The sequence below is a fragment of the Nerophis lumbriciformis genome, linkage group LG20, assembly GCF_033978685.3.
Source record: "Nerophis lumbriciformis linkage group LG20, RoL_Nlum_v2.1, whole genome shotgun sequence".
Classification (NCBI taxonomy): domain Eukaryota; kingdom Metazoa; phylum Chordata; class Actinopteri; order Syngnathiformes; family Syngnathidae; genus Nerophis; species Nerophis lumbriciformis.
The window spans coordinates 3,074,380-3,094,004 of NC_084567.2; the positions used below are offsets into that span (position 1 = coordinate 3,074,380).

General features: G+C 41.5%; 1 protein-coding gene across 3 annotated transcripts; it reads left to right on the forward strand.

Annotated features, from left to right (window-relative positions):
- Positions 1 to 655: 655 nt before the first annotated feature.
- LOC133619174 (uncharacterized) lies at positions 656 to 19,408 on the forward strand. 3 transcript variants are annotated; one of them, XM_061980094.1, is made up of 4 exons: positions 656 to 758; positions 841 to 997; positions 9,226 to 9,516; positions 18,024 to 19,408. In XM_061980094.1, the coding sequence occupies exons 2-4, from the start codon at positions 892 to 894 to the stop codon at positions 19,394 to 19,396; spliced, it is 1,770 nt and encodes a 589-aa protein (XP_061836078.1). In that variant the 5' UTR covers positions 656 to 758; positions 841 to 891; the 3' UTR covers positions 19,397 to 19,408. The 3 variants fall into 3 exon arrangements, with proteins under 3 accessions (XP_061836078.1, XP_061836080.1, XP_061836081.1); XM_061980096.1 differs by having other exon boundaries at positions 662 to 997; positions 9,226 to 9,462; XM_061980097.1 differs by lacking the exon at positions 9,226 to 9,516 and having other exon boundaries at positions 662 to 997.
- The last annotated feature ends 217 nt before the right edge of the window (positions 19,409 to 19,625 follow it).

A 19,625-nucleotide genomic window follows, 5' to 3' on the forward strand; every position in this document is an offset into this window, starting at 1 on the left:
TTTCTCTTTTTTCTTCCCTGGGCACCTGACAGTTTTGGCCGTTTTGACATCTTGTGTTGATTTTTTGATGTGGTGACGTCCAAAAAGAGTCATGATACGGGAAGGGAGGGGGCGCAACGTGCGTGTAATGTTGTAACAAATAATATTTCCATTATATAGGCTTTACTTTGCATTTTAATTAACGTGGGATTATTTTTTGTATTTAGAAATAATAGTACCAACTTTTCTTTTTTTTTTTCTCCAACATTTGTGGCACTGGCGTGGCGCCCCCTGATGGACGGCGCCCTTAGCATTTGCCTATACGGCCTATGCCACGGGCCGGCCCTGTCCAATGGAGATGTGAATGACACACAAATAAACTGTCTTTTATGTGTTTTTTCTGTGTTATGGATCATTAAACCAACATGCCCCAATACATATTTTTTCTCTACCCCTTCAAGGACACTGGGAATAATCTTTCAACAGAAAGATTTTTTTTAGTTACAACAAATAAAACGCAGTTTATTAAAAACACATGCTTTTTTTTGTGTTGTTAAGAGAGTAAACTGCATGAAAAGCGATTGAGAAATAAGCACGTTATGGTTTATTTTTGTAATAATTATGCCACATTGCGTTGCTATAAATGGGTCAGTTGCCCGTGCTAAGATGGCCGCCACGTAAGCGCTCAGGTTGAAAGGAAATGACGTTTCTACGCACATGCGCAGTACCTGCCTGTACCGCCAAGATGGTGGACTGGGCGGCTGTTGCTTCCTAGAGAGGTTTACGATCTAACAGCTATAAAGATTCACGACAAATATAGCTGTACATATCTCAAAGGTGAATGTTTTCTAATTGTTTTAGTTTGGAGCGATGGAATGTTACCTGAAGTGAAGATTGAAGACTTGATAGAAGATGGACGACTACTGCTATGCTAAGATGGCGACGTCATGTAAAAGAGAACATGAAAGAGAATCAACTTCCAGCAAATCACCAACGGAGATAAAGACGAAAGATGAAGGTGAGTGAGTTCATCAATCAATCAATCAATGTTTACTTATATAGCCCTAAATCACGAGTGTCTCAAAGGACTGCACAAGCCACAACGACATCCTCGGCTCAGATCCCACATCGTCCAGTCCATAGTGGATCTAACATAATAGTGTGAGAGTCCAGTCCACAGTGGATCTAACATAATAGTGTGAGAGTCCAGTCCATAGTGGATCTAACATAATAGTGAGAGTCCAGTCCATAGTGGATCTAACATAATAGCGTGAGAGTCCAGTCCATAGTGGATCTAACATAATAGTGAGAGTCCAGTCCATAGTGGATCTAACATAATAGTGAGAGTCCAGTCCATAGTGGATCTAACATAATAGTGTGAGAGTCCAGTCCATAGTGGATCTAACATAATAGTGTGAGAGTCCAGTCCATAGTGGATCTAACATAATAGTGTGAGTCCAGTCCATAGTGGATCTAATATAATAGTGTGAGAGTCCAGTCCGTAGTGGATCTAACATAATAGTGTGAGAGTCCAGTCCGTAGTGGATCTAACATAATAGTGAGAGTCCAGTCCATAGCGGATCTAACATAAACGTGTGAGAGTCCAGTCCATAGTGGATCTAACATAATATTGTGAGAGTCCAGTCCATAGTGGATCTAACATAATAGTGAGAGTCCAGTCCATAGTGGATCTAACATAATAGTGTGAGAGTCCAGTCCATAGTGGATCTAATACAATAGTGTGAGAGTCCAGTCCATAGTGGATCTAACATAATAGTGAGAGTCCAGTCCATAGTGGATCTAATATAATAGTGAGAGTCCAGTCCATAGTCCAAGTGTTCAAGTCCAGATTTGTTGGTTCAATTGTCTATCGAAGACATGCATGAGTTGTGTGTGTGTGTGTATGTGTTTGGTTTCCTATACAAAACAAATACAATCATAACAAATCAACTAACGTGACCACAATGCAATGAAATGTAGGCACAAGCCTGTTGAAATACACATGTACATAAATGCACAGAATTTGAACATCGCAGCCCTAAGTAACGTAATGATTACTAGAATGTAAATAGCATCACAACAATAATTCTAAATTGGGGCTAACAAACATGTCCAGTGCTACAAACAGACCCCAACCAGGGTTTGATTTTCAGCTCGCAGTTAGCTCGTGAACTTGATGCCAAACAGATATTAGACTACAATAAAACGGACAAAATGAGTTGCAATACGGTTTTTAGGGACAGAGCAAGTGATATTAAAGTGTATATAAAGTAACTCACTTTGTATCGACTCACACTGCCAATTAAACAATTGACAAGGAAGTTCATGTAACCTTCAGAGGTTGCTGGTGCAATGATGCATTCAATGCCCCCTCCAGTGTCATAAAAGTGAACTACACTCAAGCGACCCAATGACACAAAGAAAAACAAACGTTACAGAGACTTTAGTACAACTACGATTATTGATGCATCTTTAATTTATGTATATTGATGCAGTTTTACATTTCTTTTTGTTCCACTAAACACGTGTTTATCACTTGCAACTTAAAAACTCCCAAATCATTTTCATTAAGAAACACTTAAAGGCCTACTGAAATGTGATTTTCTTATTTAAACGGGGATAGCAGGTCCATTCTATGTGTCATACTTGATCATTTCGCGATATTGCTATATTTTTGCTTAAAGGATTTAGTAGATAGATAAAGTTCACAACTTTTGGTCGCTGATAAAAAAGCCTTGCCTGTACCGGAAGTAGCAGACGAGTAGCGTGACGTCACAGGTTGTGGAGCTCCTCACATCTGCACATTGTTTACAATCATGGCCACCAGCAGCGAGAGCGATTGGGACCGAGAAAGCGACGATTTCCCCATTAATTTGAGCGAGGATGAAAGATTTGTGGATGAGGAAAGTGAGAGTGAAGGACTAGAGGGCAGTGGGAGCGATTCAGATAGGGAAGATGCTGTGGGACCTGATATTCAGCTGGGAATGACTAAAACAGTAAATAAACACAAGACATATATATACTCTATTAGCCACAACACAACCAGGCTTATATTTAATATGCCACAAATTAATCCCGCATAACAAACACCTCCCCCCTCCCGTCCATATAACCCGCCAATACAACTCAAACACCTGCACAACACACTCAATCCCACAGCCCAAAGTACCGTTCACCTCCCCAAAGTTCATACAGCACATATATTTCCCCAAAGTCCCCAAAGTTACGTACGTGACATGCACATAGCGGCACGCACGTACAGGCAAGCGATCAAATGTTTGGAAGCCGCAGCTGCATGCGTACTCACGGTACCGCGTCTGCGCATCCAACTCAAAGTCCTCCTGGTAAGAGTCTCTGTTGTCCCAGTTCTCCAAAGGCCAATGGTAAACCTTGACTGTCATCTTCTGGGAATGTAAACAATGAAACACCGGCTGTGTTTGTGTTGCTGCAGTCGGCCGCAATACACCGCTTCCCACCTACAGGTTTCTTCTTTGCTGTCTCCATTGTTCATTGAACAAATTGCAAAATATTCACCAACACAAATGTCCAGAATACTGTGGAATTTTGCGATGAAAACAGACGACTTAATAGCTGGCCACCATGCTGTCCCAAAATGTCCTCTACAATCCGTGACGTCACGTGCTGACGTCATCATACCGAGACGTTTTCAGCAGGATATTTCAGAATTGTTAAAACCATTAAAAATCAGTTCCCAGTGGCTTGTTATATTTTTCGAAGTTTTTTTCAAAATCTTACCCATCACGCAATATCCCTAAAAAAAGCTTCAAAGTGCCTGATTTTAACCATCGTTATATACACCCGTCCATTTTCCTGTGACGTCACATAGTGAAGCCAATACAAACAAACATGGCGGAAAGAACAGCAAGCTATAGCGACATTAGCTTGGATTCAGACTCGGATTTCAGCGGCTTAAGCGATTCAACAGATTACGCATGTATTGAAACGGATGGTTGTAGTGTGGAGGCAGGTAGCGAAAACCAAATTGAAGAAGAAACTGAAGCTATTGAGCCATATCGGTTTCAACCGTATGCAAGCGAAAACGACACGACAGCCAGCGACACGGGAGAAAGCGAGGACGAATTCGGCGATCGCCTTCTAACCAACGATTGGTATGTGTTTGTTTGGCATTAAAGGAAACTAGCAACTATGAACTAGGTTTACAGCATATGAAATACATTTGGCAACAACATGCACTTTGAGAGTGCAGACAGCCCAATTTTCATCAATTAATATATTCTGTAGACATACCCTCATGTCAGCAGGCCAGGGAAGCTAAGGTCGATATTCTTCTCTTGATCATCTTTGGTGGCATAAGGGACGGTGTGAGCCAAGACATCCAGGGGGTTTAGCTCGCTCGTCTGCGGGAACAAACTGCCGCCATTGCTTGCCGTGCTAGCGAGGTCCTTTGTCCCTGAATTGCTCACACACTCCGGCAGATTCAATGGGGGTCTGGCGGCAGATTTCTTTGACTTTATGGTTGGAAATGCATCTGCTTTGAGTGTCGCAGGATATCCACACATTCTTGCCATCTCTGTCGTAGCATAGCTTTCGTGGGTAAAATGTGCGGAACAAACGTCCAATTTCTTGCCACTTTGGCATCTTTGGGCCACTGGTGCAACTTGAATCCGTCCCTGTTCGTGTTGTTACACCCTCCGACAACACACCGACGAGGCATGATGTCTCCAATGTACGGAAAACAGTCGAAAAAACGGAAAATAACAGAGCTGATTTGACTCGGTGTTTGAGAAAATGGCGGATTGCTTCCCGATGTGAGCAAATATTAGAAAGGCGTTTAATTCGCCCAAATTCACCCATTTAGAGTTCGGAAATCGGTTAAAAAAATATATGGTCTTTTTTCTGCAACATCAAGGTATATATTGACGCTTACATAGGTCTGGTGATAATGTTCCCCTTTAAATATAAGCTGGAAGGCTGTTGTTCTTTACTCCAAACATCATTTCCATTGCTTTTAAAAACACAATATCTGAACATTTTAACACATTAGAACTTATAAATAATGTATTGGTATGTTCATAGTAGCACGCTTTGTGTATTATTCTAATGACCCTTTTTTGAAGTTTAATTATTGGCTCTGTTTGTTTTATAAACATTTCCCCAAACTTCAACACAATATGTTCAATATGGAAAAATAAAAGAATAATATAACATATGCAGACATGTCTTATTCAGCATGTGTCTTACTTTATAAAGAATAGCAATGGATTTGGATATTTTTCCCTTTATATATTCAATATGCGGCTTCCAACATAATTTATGATCAATTATTATTCCCAAGAATTTAGTTTCATATACTCTATCAATTTCCACTTTTTAATTTTGTGTCCTTGCACCTCTAAACACCATTAATTTATTTTTCTTATCATTTAATGATAACTTATTAATATCAAACCATTTTTTTTAGCTGAATCAACTCAACCTCTATTATCCTCAACACTTCCTTTAAGTATCATCTGCAAACATAATACTTTTACATTTATTAGATACTGAATAAATAAATAACTTAGGTCCCAATACCGAGCCTTGTGGAACCCCACAAGTTACTCTTCGTGGCTGTGATTTAGTCTTATTAATTTCCACATATTGAGATCTATTACTTAAATAACTACTTAATGCACGCTTTGAAAGTCTGTTAGTCCCAGCAGGATGTCCAAATACGGCCGTATTCCGCTACGGTCACACTTTATACCTCTCAAGCACACAAGACAACGTTGGGCATCTTATTTTGGAAGTGGCATTATGGTCCTGTTATCCTTCTCTCAATGGATGTTCTCTGCTCCGAAGTTTGATCGTTTTATTTCATCATGTCATCATGTGTGGTGTATACTGCACCCAAACTTTCAAGTGCAGCATAATGCTTCTCCTGGGAGAATATGGCCTGACATGAATGTCCATGAAACACTACACACTAGAGATGCGCGGTTTGCGGTCGGGTCGGGCGGTTGAAATAAAAAAAAAAAAATGTTTAAATAGATTCAGGCGGGTGGCAGTTAAACCAATTCGGAAATATATATACATACCGTATTTTCCGCACTATTAGCCGCACCTAAAAACCACAAATTTACTCAAAAGCTGACAGTGCGGCTTATAACCCGGTGCGCTTTATATATGGATTAATATTAAGATTCATTTTCATAAAGTTTAGGTCTCGCAACTACGGTAAACAGCCGCCATCTTTTTTCCCCGTAGAAGAGGAAGTGCTTCTTCTTCTACGCCAAGGTAAGCACCCGCCCCCATAGAAGAAGAAGCGCGCGGGTATTACGTTTCATTTCCTTTGTGTGTTTACATCTGTAAAGACCACAAAATGGCTCCTACTAAGCGACACACTGTGGTTCTAGCTTGCCATGCTAATGGCCAGAAACTTCCACCCATGGTGATATTCAAAAGGAAGACCTTGCCAAAAGAGAACTTTCCAGCCGGCGTCATCATAAAAGCTAACTCGAAGGGATGGATGGATGAAGAAAAGATGAGCGAGTGGTTAAGGGAAGTTTACGCAAAGAGCTCCGTCCATGTTGATATACGACTCCATGCGCGCCCACATCACAGATGGTGTCAAAAAACAAGTGAAGCACACAAATACAACACTCGCCGTCATTCCGGGTGGATTAACCAAAGAACTCCAACCGCTCGATATTGGTGTCAACAAGGCATTTAAAGCATGACTGCGAACGGCGTGGGAACAATGGATGACCGAAGGCGAACACACCTTCACTAAGACAGGGAGACAGCGCCGGACGACATACGCCAACATCTGCCAGTGGATCGTAAATGCCTGGGCGGATATTTCGGTCTCAACTGTGGTCCGAGCTTTCCGGAAGGCAGGATTCACAGAACTGCTGGAAAAACAACATCGACACTGACTCTGATGACTTCGACGAGACGGAGCCGGCCATTTTGGATCCCGTAATTCGCCCAACTTTTTAATTTGGACACCGTAGGAGAAGAATTCGAGGGATTTATGAATGAAGAATAACTTCAGAAAGTGAGTGTTATGTTTATTTTGTGTGTTGTGACATTAACGTTCGAGCAACATTAAGTTATTGATGTTGCTCTGCACTATTTTGAATTTTACTATGTTTGTGATTGCACATTTGCACATTACCGTACATTTTGGGAGTGAACAGAGTTGTTAGAACGCTGGTTTTTAATATATTATTAAAGTTTAACTGACCTATCTGACTGTTTTTTTGACATTCCCTGTAGCGCAGTTAGATGCGGCTTATAACACGGGGCGGCTTATAGGTGGACAAAGTTTTGAAATATGCCGTTCATTGAAGGCGCGGCTTATAACACGGGGCGGCTTATGGTGCGGAAAATACGGTAGTTAAATGTTGTTACCCACATACGAAAAACAAGCAGGCACCTGCAGCATATGCCACAACAGAAGAAGAATTAAAAAAGAGATGGCAACGCCGGCAGCAAACGTGGTACGCGACAAACTAAAAAAAGGGAATACTAAAGACCAGGGGAAAAAAAGGCCAGAAAAGTTCAGCGTGGACTCGTTTTTATGAGGTTGTAAATCAGGATGATAGTAATGCTGGCTACGTGATTTGCAAGAGCTGCGACGCTGTTTATGTCTACGACAGTCACAAAACCGGGACATCTAACATGGTGCATCACATTTGTGCAAAACCCCGAACCTCCACAAACACCCTGAGCATGAGCAGTTTCGTCCGCCGTGATCCCAGAAGAGTGCCACAGGATGTTAAAACAAGATAGAACGCAGCTGCCTGCAGCAGTTTGAGTGGCGCGAGCGCGCTTGGAGGTGCGCTCAGCGCGGCTCCCAGATGATTGCGCACTGGTGTGCGTCTGGGCCGTGACAGCGTGGCACGCATTGAATGTCTCTGCTGCATTGGATCAGTCTCCTTTCTTTAACAGGCAATAGCTTTATAACCTCACTAATGCCTTGCATCGTCTATATTAGATATATAACAACGGGCGGGTGCGGTTTTGATTAAATGTTAGTTCGGGTGGATGCGGATGGTTGACGACTTTTGTGATGCGGTTGCGGATGAAATAATTGCCTATCCGCTAGAGATGCGCGGTTTGCGGGCACAACCGCGGAGTCCGCGGATTATCTGCGGATCGGGCGGATGAAATTTAAAAAAATTAGATTTTATCCGCGGGTCGGGTCGGGTCGGGCGGTTGAAATAAAAAAAAATTAGATTTTAAATAGATTCAGGCGGGTGGCAGTTAAACCAATTGGGAAATATATATACATAGTTAAATGTTGTTACCCACATACGAAAAACGAGCAGGCACCTGCAGCATATGCCACAACAGAAGAAGAAAAAAAAAAGAGATGGACACTTTTACGGAGCGGAGAAGGGACGCCTCGCCGGGGTCCGGGACCGAGGCCCCTTCCCCCGAGAGGGCCCCACCGGGAGCCGTAGTTGAGGCGATCCACGAGAAGGGCCCGACGCACGTCCAGGGTCACCACCGCGCCCACCGCACCGACACCCCGCCTCGTCCGCCTTCACCGCGGCCGGCATCACGCGCAGCAGGTAAGCAGCTTACCGGCCCGCCACCCCCGTGGCCGGGGGCTCGTAACAGGGGTCACTCCGCGCGCTCCGCCCGCGCAGCTTACCTGCCCGCCACCCCTGTAAATCAGGGTCACTCCGCGCGCAGTGCGCTCACGAAAGGGGTGGGGCTCACCCTGGTTGATATAGACAGCAGGACGGTGGCCATGGAAGTCGGAACCCGCTAAGGAGTGTGTAACAACCCACCTGCCGAATCAACTTGCCCTGAAAATGGATGGCGCTGGAGCGTCGGGCCCATACCCGGCCGTCGCCGGCAGCGAGACGCGCTTGGAGGTGCGCTCAGCGCGGCTCCTATATGATTGCGCACTGGTGTGCGTCTGGGTCGTGACAGCGTGGCACGTGAATGTCTGTGCTGCATTGGATCAGTCTCCTTTCTTTAACAGGCAAAAGCTTTATAACCTCACTAATGCCTTGCATCGTCTATATTAGATATATAACAACGGGCGGGTGCGGTTCTGATCAAATGTTACATCGGGTGGATGGCGGATGGTTGACGACTTTCTGATGCGGTTGCGGATGAAATAATTGCCTATCCACGCATCTCTACTATCCGCGCATCTCTACTACACACACATGCAGTACATAGAAGAAAGTGTGTAGCGAGTTCAAGGAGAAACATCTCACGGATCATGTCTGAACTAAAACTGTGTTTGTTTGTGTCCTGCAGACGTCCAGCAGCTGATTGGTCATTCAGAAGAACTTTCCACTCAGTCGCAGGAGGGTCCATATCCCCCCCGCATTAAAAGGGAAGAGGAGGATCTCTGCATCACTCCAGAGGGAGAGTGTCTTCTCGGCCAGGAGGAAGATGATCTCACCAAGTTGCCACTGACTGGTGTCTCTGTGAAGACTGAAGATGGTGAAGAGAAACCACAACCAGACAAACTCCTGGCTCCACTATCAGATAGTGAGTCCGAAGACAAGGTTAAAGAACCTTCGAGCGGCGATACAGACTGTGAAGGTGATATTAAGACTCACTAGGGGTGTCAAAAAATGGATTTTCCAATTAATCGCGATTCTTATTTGTAATGATTCTTAATCGACTAAAACAAAAATCAAATTTAAAAAAAAAATCTGTCCTGTTCAGCCACTCTGGCAAATCATATTGTTGATGTAGATCAGACCTGGGCAAATTAAGGCCCTGGGGCCAAATGCAATTTCAATCTGGCCCACCGGACATTCCCAAATTATTATTTTTAGATCTTTAGATGGAAAGTGTAGCTGCCATTATGATGTGCACTCATGTTTTCACATGACCTTGAACTATACTAAGTATTTCAATGCTTGGAATCTGCGCTTTTGCATGACATACTAGTTACTATGGTCATCTAGTTAGTTACTATGGTCATCTAATGAGTTACTATGGTCATCTAATTAGTTACTATGGTCATCTAATTAGTTACTATGGTCATCTAATGAGTTACTATGGTCATCTAGTTAGTTACTATGGTCATCTAATGAGTTACTATGGTCATCTAATGAGTTACTATGGTCATCTAATGAGTTACTATGGTCATCTAATGAGTTACTATGGTCATCTAATTAGTTACTATGGTCATCTAAGTTACAGCAGGTCAGACGAGGCACCAAGCAGTGTGGGTGGGGAGCGTTTCCACAGAGTGTTTCCAGAGGCTGAAATGTGGGTGTCAGGGACAGACGTGGAAGGAGATTTTTACAACAAAGTTCTAAAGCTTAGTGATATATCACATATATCAGATTGTAGGTGGGTTTATTTTCTACCCTTCGCGTTCATATTTAGCTGTGTTTGTTGCATTTTGTTGGGGGGGTGTGACGTTCATATGTTGTTAATATTCAGTGTTTTATCGTTCATAGTTAATATTGTAAATCCCACATTCTTTATTTTCATGTACGTTCTGGGTGTCTCATTCGGTAAAAAAATTTAAAATTCCATTCCGTTTTTTTAAGGCGGTCAGCATTGGCGTTGTTAGGCCTATTTTAGCCCCCCTAAAATATTCTTAAGCCCCCCTAAATAATTTGGAGTTATATTTATTTATTTTTTAATTTAATTTTTTTTTACAAATACATGCCGACATATTATAAAGTGGCCCAAATATGAGTTTGAATAATCATATAACCTGTCATTATTCACTCAGTTTCCTCACTTCATAGCGTAAGGTAGAGAGCCTCTTTAGTGTGTCGGTATCCAATCCATTCCACTTGTTCATATAGAAAATGCCCACATCACTCAAACTCCAGTCCGCATTTTCTCTGTGACCTTGCTTGCGGTCCTTGGACTTGTTCATATAAAAAATGCCCCCCTAAAATATTCTTAAGCCCCCCTAAATAATTTGGAGTTATATATATATATTTTATTTTTTTTATTTTTATTTTTTTACAAATACATGCCGACATATTATAAAGTGGCCCAAATATGAGTTTGAATAATCATATAACCTGTCATTATTCACTCAGTTTCCTCACTTCATAGCGTAAGGTAAAGAGCCTCTTTAGTGTGTCGGTATCCAATCCATTCCACTTGTTCATATAGAAAATGCCCAAATCACTCAAACTCCAGTCTGCATTTTCTCTGTGACCTTGCTTGCGGTCCTTGGACTTGTTCATATAAAAAATGCCCACATCACTCAAACTCCAGTCCGCATTTTCTCTGTGACCTTGCTTGCGGTCCTTGGACTTGTTCATATAAAAAATGCCCACATCATTCGTAGAATATATATCAAGTAATATACATAAAATAATGAAAAAAAACATCATTAAATATATTTGTTTTATTGTATTGTTACATTAATAGCTGGTGTATTATAGGATGGCGTGTTATTTCATAGGATTTTTAGAGGGAGGAACAACCAATACATTTAATATAAAATGTCAAATTAATAAATACATAAAAGGAAAAAGAAAAAAAATGGTTAAAGCCATCGTCCCGGGAAGCATTTCATTTCATCCCGTGCAATAATAATAATAACAATGAATAATTTCTAAGTCTTTGTTAGCCGTTTGTGAAGTTTTGTGCTCGTGCGCAACGTTCGCTCGCATCCTGTGCATCTCCTGGGGGCTAAGCCCCCCCTGTCCTTAAAAGCTAGTGACACCCCTGGCGGTCAGTCATAAAGTTTTTAGCATTCAATCAGACATTATTGTGAGGTTTTGTATTAGTGTTCCTACAAATTTGATATGCCGGCCACCAGACACATTTTTTCCTCTAAAATTGGCCTCCGAGTCAAAATAATTGCCCAGGCCTGATGTAGATGATCTATATCTTGTCAGGTTCAAACACTGATCTATTAAACAAGACAAGAAGCAGTGAATTGAACAGAGACAGAATTCAATTTGGCTCAATTGAGGAGAAACGCGTAGACCTGTACCCTTGTACGGTGTCTCACCACGCTCTGACGAAAGATTGTACGCCTCCTCTTTTATTTGGAATTTCCCTGATTACATGGCAACAGCTGTTTCTAAGGGAGGGGGGTCGTAAACAGCCATCGCCTTTGGTTGCAAAACAGTTCAAATAAAAGGTGCCTGGAGGGAGGTCAGGCCCTGCCTCCTCTCCACTTTGTAGATCTCGGGTCAAGACAAATTCTTCCTGTGGATTACAATACATCAAAGAAACCGACACCCTCATGTCAATCCCCATCCTACACAGTGGAGTTTTACAAGCTTGGTAGGATCAAAGACAGCTTTTGTCCTCTCGCAGGGCGAGCTGAACTCAATGTAGCACAAAGTTTTGTGATAACTTCGATACAATAATTCTGACATATCTGCTGTACAGATTTACTTTAGAAAAGAGAAGTGTTGGATACTTCTCTTGTTGCACTATTTGTATTTGACTTTGTTAAACAAAACCAGTTTTCGTTTAAGTAACATAGACATGTTTCAGAGCTGTTTATCTATTTTATGGAGGAATGTAGCATCCAATGCTAATTTAAAAAGTGTAGATTTTGAATCGAGAAACGTTTGTGAATTATCTGAATCGTTACCCCAAAGTATCGAATCAAATCGTGTGGTGCTCAAAGACTCACAGCCCGAGGACTCACGCTAACAACTAACACTGAATGCTCTCAAAAGAAAAGCGGTAAAAAAACCGTTTAAACTGCTCGGTCTCTGGTAAAAGCTTGACTAAAAAGAGCAATTCCACTGAAAACATAAGGACAAGAAAAACATTTTTGTGTTCAGTTTGACTCAACATACGAGAAACACTGTAGAAAACAACTTTAATTAACGGGAATCGTTAATTGAATCGAATGAAACATGTACTTTTGTCCCAGCACAACAAAAATAGGCAAAAAAAGATGCAAATAGAATATATCTCAAATATATTTAGAAGTAAGGCTGAAACGACGTAGTCGACGTCATCGATTACGTAAATACGTCGACGTCGTTTTTGTGCGTCGACGCCTCGCATACCGTATTTCCTTGAATAGCCGCCGGGGCTAATTAATTTAAAACCTCTTCTCACTCCTGCGCTTACCAAAAGGCGTGGGGTAAATTTAGGCCTGCGCTTATAAATTTGACCGATGTAAGGATACCATCATGAAAAGCACATTTAATAAAAAAAAACGTTATTATGGTCTTACCTTTACTTATAAATGAAGTCCATGCGCAGCTGCTTCTGATCAAAAGCATCGATAACTTGTTTATGGAAGTCTTCCTTATCTTTCTTCAGTTTTAAAAGTCTCTCTGTCTCGATGGAGATATTCCTTTAAGTATTACCTCCCGCTTCCATTGAAAGTCCAGTTTAGAAAACTGTTTTATTTTAGATATGTAATCCTCCATGTTAAAAGTGCAAGCAAACTGTCACGTTCAAACACTGAGGACATCTATTAAACAAGACAAAAGGCAAGGAATCAAACAGAGACCGAATTCAATTTGGACTCAATATTGAGGAGAGACATGGCCACTGCACTCTCTGTACAGTCCTGCACCACGCTCTGACGAAGAAGGTTTTCGTCTCCTCATTTATTCAGATGTTCAATGTTCACGCACCAACACATGTCACAGCAGGAATGGGAAGTATGTAAAACAGTCATTGTTTTCGGTCGCTTTGAAGACCAAAAAGAGGATTTCTCGGGCTTGGGCTCTTCCTGGATCCAGCTGGGGCAGGTGTTGGAGGACAAATGGATAACCCCTCCCGTCTCCTGACCACAGCAACTTCAAGAGGGCAGCGGGTCGTAAATAGCGTTGACCTCGGTTACCAAATAGTTGGAAGAGAGTTTGTGAAATACTTCAGAGAGAGTTCGTTTAACACTTCAAAGAGAGTTCCTCTGGAAGTTGAGCAGATCCTGACATCTGTCCGTGTTGAAATCACAGTGGCGTTTCACGAGCCTTCTTCCTCTTGTTAGGCCTCGAAAGACAGCATTCATAATACAACGTTTCTTTTGTGATAACTTACAAACAATTATTCCAACACAAACGATCACTGCTCACTCTTGTGGCTTGTTGTCTTCTTCTGCGGCACCGGTCTTCTGCAGTACCGGTAGTCGCAAGAAGGATCACTAGCGCCCTCTACCAGCAGGAGGCGGGAGTCATTTAATGACTCATATTTGACACACGCAGCTACGGTATATTAATAAAACATAGCTGCTTACTGTTCTTTTTAGCATATTCAATAGCTTGGACCTTAAATCCTACTGAATAGCTCTTAATCTTCTTCCCTTTATGCAATTTCAAATTATTGAAATCAGCCTCCTCCATTTTGAAAATGATGACAGGTGAAGTGTCACTCGTGACGTGACGAGTTTGACCCGGCGGAAGTTCTAGACATATGCTAATTATTTTGCAAAACGAGTTTGACCCGGCGAAAATTCCAGACATGCGCTAATAAAATTAATATTTTGCGAAACGAGTTTGATCCGGCGTTAATCCTGAGCCGGCGGTAAGGCCAAGCATGCGCTAATTATTTTGCGAAACGAGTTTGACCCGGCAGTAATTCGAGGCATGCGAATACTATACAGGTAAAAGCCAGTAAATTAGAATATTTTGAAAAACTTGATTTATTTCAGTAATTGCATTCAAAAGGTGTAACTTGTACATTATATTTATTCATTGCACACAGACTGATGCATTCAAATGTTTATTTCATTTAATTTTGATGATTTGAAGTGGCAACAAATGAAAATCCAAAATTCCGTGTGTCACAAAATTAGAATATTACTTAAGGCTAATACAAAAAAGGGATTTTTAGAAATGTTGGCCAACTGAAAAGTATGAAAATGAAAAATATGAGCATGTACAATACTCAATACTTGGTTGGAGCTCCTTTTGCCTCAATTACTGCGTTAATGCGGCGTGGCATGGAGTCGATGAGTTTCTGGCACTGCTCAGGTGTTATGAGAGCCCAGGTTGCTCTGATAGTGGCCTTCAACTCTTCTGCGTTTTTGGCTCTGGCATTCTGCATCTTCCTTTTCACAATACCCCACAGATTTTCTATGGGGCTAAGGTCAGGGGAGTTGGCGGGCCAATTTAGAACAGAAATACCATGGTCCGTAAACCAGGCACTGGTAGATTTTGCGCTGTGTGCAGGCGCCAAGTCCTGTTGGAACTTGAAATCTCCATCTCCATAGAGCAGGTCAGCAGCAGGAAGCATGAAGTGCTCTAAAACTTGCTGGTAGACGGCTGCGTTGACCCTGGATCTCAGGAAACAGAGTGGACCGACACCAGCAGATAACATGGCACCCCAAACCATCACCCAACCATGCAAATTTTGCATTTCCTTTGGAAATCGAGGTCCCAGAGTCTGGAGGAAGACAGGAGAGGCACAGGATCCACGTTGCCTGAAGTCTAGTGTAAAGTTTCCACCATCAGTGATGGTTTGGGGTGCCATGTCATCTGCTGGTGTCGGTCCACTCTGTTTCCTGAGATCCAGGGTCAACGCAGCCGTCTACCAGCAAGTTTTAGAGCACTTCATGCTTCCTGCTGCTGACCTGCTCTATGGAGATGGAGATTTCAAGTTCCAACAGGACTTGGCGCCTGCACACAGCGCAAAATCTACCCGTGCCTGGTTTACGGACCATGGTATTTCTGTTCTAAATTGGCCCGCCCCGCCAACTCCCCTGACCTTAGCCCCATAGAAAATCTGTGGGGTATTGTGAAAAGGAAGATGCAGAATGCCAGACCCAAAAACGCAGAAGAGTTGAAGGCCACTATCAGAGCAACCTGGGCTCTCATAACACCTGAGCAGTGCCAGAAACTCATCGACTCCATGCCACGCCGCATTAACGCAGTAATTGAGGCAAAAGGAGCTCCAACCAAGTATTGAGTATTGTACATGCTCATAATTTTCATTTTCATACTTTTCAGTTGGCCAACATTTCTAAAAATCCCTTTTTTGTATTAGCCTTAAGTAATATTCTAATTTTGTGACACACGGAATTTTGGATTTTCATTTGTTGCCACTTCAAATCATCAAAATTAAATGAAATAAACATTTGAATGCATCAGTCTGTGTGCAATGAATAAATATAATGTACAAGTTACACCTTTTGAATGCAATTACTGAAATAAATCAAGTTTTTCAAAATATTCTAATTTACTGGCTTTTACCTGTATATACCCGGCGCCAATTCAAGGAAATACGCACTTTTTTGTATTGGATGTTTATCTTTATTTTTGCACATTTTAAAGCAAAATAAGCAATACTTTTACTTTTGAAATGCTTATACTATTGCAGAATATTAAGATTTGCACTGTATGTTTATTTTATATTTGCACATTAAAAAGCAAATAAGCTACTTTTAATTTTGTTAAATGTTAAACGTTTTAAATGTTTACATTGTTACAGAATATTTTGTCACGTTGTTTTCAATGTTGACTGAGTGGCCATACTTTTTTTTTTTTGTAAATAAAAGCCATGCCTTTTGAAAAAACTGGCCTACCGTATTTTCCGCACTATTAGCCGCACCTAAAAACCACAAATTTACTCAAAAGCTGACAGTGCGGCTTATAACCCGGTGCGCTTTATATATGGATTAATATTAAGATTCATTTTCATAAAGTTTCGGTCTCGCAACTACAGTAAACAGCCGCCATCTTTTTTCCCCGTAGAAGAGGAAGTGCTTCTTCTTCTACGCAAGCAAACGCCAAGGTAAGCACCCGCCCCCATAGAACAGGAAGCGCTTCTTCTTCTACTGTAAGCAACCACCCGCCCCCGTAGAAGCGCGCGGATATTACGTTTCATTTCCTTTGTGTGTTTACATCTGTAAAGACCACAAAATGGCTCCTACTAAGCGACAGGTTTCCGGTTCATGAAAAGACGCAATCTCTCCATCCGCACACGGACTACTATTTCACAGCAACTGCCTAAAGACTTTCAAGAAAAGCTGGCTACTTTCCGTGCATATTGTAAAAACAAGATAGCTGAAAAAAAGATCCGGCCAGAGAACATTATCAACATGGACGAGGTTCCACTGACTTTTGATATTCCTGTGAACCGCACTGTGGATACAACGGGAGCACGTACGGTGAATATTCGCACCACAGGGAATGAGAAGTCATCCTTCACTGTGGTTCTAGCTTGCCATGCTAATGGCCAGAAACTTCCACCCATGGTGATATTCAAAAGGAAGACCTTGCCAAAAGAGACCTTTCCAGCCGGCGTCATCATAAAAGCTAACTCGAAGGGATGGATGGATGAAGAAAAGATGAGCGAGTGGTTAAGGGAAGTTTACGCGAAGAGGCCGGGTGGCTTTTTTCACGCAGCTCCGTCCATGTTGATATACGACTCCATGCGCGCCCACATCACGCTGGTTTTTAATATATTATTAAAGTTTGACTGACCTATCTGACTGTTTTTTTGACATTCCTTTAGCGCAGTTAGATGCGGCTTATAACACGGGGCGGCTTATAGGTGCACAAAATTTTGAAATATGCCGTTCATTGAAGGCGCGGCTTATGGTGCGGAAAATACGGTACATTTATTTTTTCATCTTCATTTTAAATAAAAAAAAATAATCGGTAAAAGGAAAAATAATCTATAGATTAATCGGGAAAAAAAAAAAAAGCATCTATAGATTAATCGATTAATCGAAAAAAAAAATAATAATCTATAGATTAATCGATAGAAAAATAATCGTTAGCTGCAGCCTTATTTAGAAGCCAAACTCATTCACTTATTCATTAACATTCACATAACAATTATGATGGTTGCAGGTCAGTTTTCCACAGGATGGCAGCATAACAAAATGCAAATTCAAGTCAACTGGTAAAAAATATAATATTATATAAATCACAGGGTTAAAGAAATCGCAATGTCCATTTTTTTCCGAGTATTGTGCAGCCCATGGAAACAGAAGTTTTCTATTTTTGGGGATTCTCGCTCCACTTGTCGAGTACCAGCCCAAGTCATGTGTACATGGATCCATCGTTTTGGCAAGGCACTAAAAGAATGTCCATGAAACACTACACACACATGCAGCACATAGAAGAAAGTGTGTAGCGAGTTCAAGGAGAAACATCTCATGGATCATGTCTGAACTAGACTGTGTTTGTGTTCTGCAGACGTCCAGCAGCTGATTGGTTATCCAGGAAAACTTCCTCCTCAGTCACAGGGGCGGAGCTCTACTTTGGAGCAAGAGGATCCACAGCCACCCCACATTAAAGAGGAAAAGAAGGAACTTTGGATAACTCAGGAGGAAGCTGATCTCACCAAGTTGCCACTGACTGTTGTCTCTGTGAAGACTGAAGACAATGAAGAGAAACCACAACCAGACCACCTCTCAGCTCCACTGTCAGATAGCGGAGCTGAAAACGGGGATGAAGAACTTTTAAGCAGCGATACAGACTGTGACGGTGATATGAGGACTCAAACTGACAACAAACACTCTAATTGCTCTAAAAAGAAGACGGGTAAAACATGTTTGAGCTGTTCAGTTTGTGCTAAACGCTTTTCTAAAAAGAGCAATTTGACTGTACACATGAGGACACACACCGGTGAAAAACCATTTAGTTGTTCAGTTTGTGGCAAAAACTTTTCTAAAAAGTGCCATTTGAGTGAACACATGAGAACGCACACGGGAGAAAAACCATTCAATTGTTCAGTTTGTGTGAAAAGCTTTACCAAAAAGTGCCATTTGACTGAACACATGAAAACGCACACTGGAGAAAAACCGTTTAACTGTTCCGTCTGCGGTAAAAGCTTTTCCACAAAGACCCATTTGAGTGAGCACATGAGAACGCACACAGGAGAAAAACCATTTAACTGTTCAGTTTGCGGTAAAAGCTATACTAAGAAGTGCCATTTGACCGAACACAAGAGAACACACACTGGAGAAAATTCATTTGATTGTTCAGTTTGTGGTAAAAGCATTACTCTCAAGAGCAATTTGACTCAACACATGAGAATACACACCGGAGAAAAACCCTTTAATTGTCTGGTTTGTGGTAAAAACTTTTATCTAAAGGGCAGTTTAACCCGACATATGAGAAAGCACACTAGAGAAAAACTATTTAATTGTTCAACATCTAGTAAGAGCTTTGTTACCAAGAGCCATTTGACGGAACACAAGAGAACGCACACAGGAGGAAAAACATTCAATTGTCTAGTTTGTGGTAAAAGTTTTTCTCGAAAGAACAGATTGACCGAACACAGCAGAAGACACACAGGAGAAAAAATTGGTTGCTCAGTTTGTGGTAAAACCTTTTTATCCAGACACGGCTGGACTCAACACAGAATGACGCATTCTGGGGAAAAAACATTTAGTTGTTCAGTTTGTGGCAAAAGATTCTATTTTAATTCCGACATGGTGAGACACAAAAGAATACACACGGGAGAAAAACCTTTTAACTGTACGGTTTGTGGTAAAAGTTTTTCTCAAAAGAACAAATTGACTGGACACAGCAAATTACACGCGGGAGAGAAAAATAAAAAATAAAATCCTTAATAGAGCAGACGTGGTCACGCAGAAAAGAACACGTGAGGTTTAAAAAACAATCGGCAGAGGTTTGTGGTCAAATGAGAACTTTGTTTTATCACATGAGAATCAATCAATCAATTCCTTTATTGTCATTGTCATAATAACACTTAAGTCATACATGAACAACGAGATTTTGTTTGAGCTTTGTCCAGCAGCATAGAAACTGCATTGATGTGCAGGTTGACAA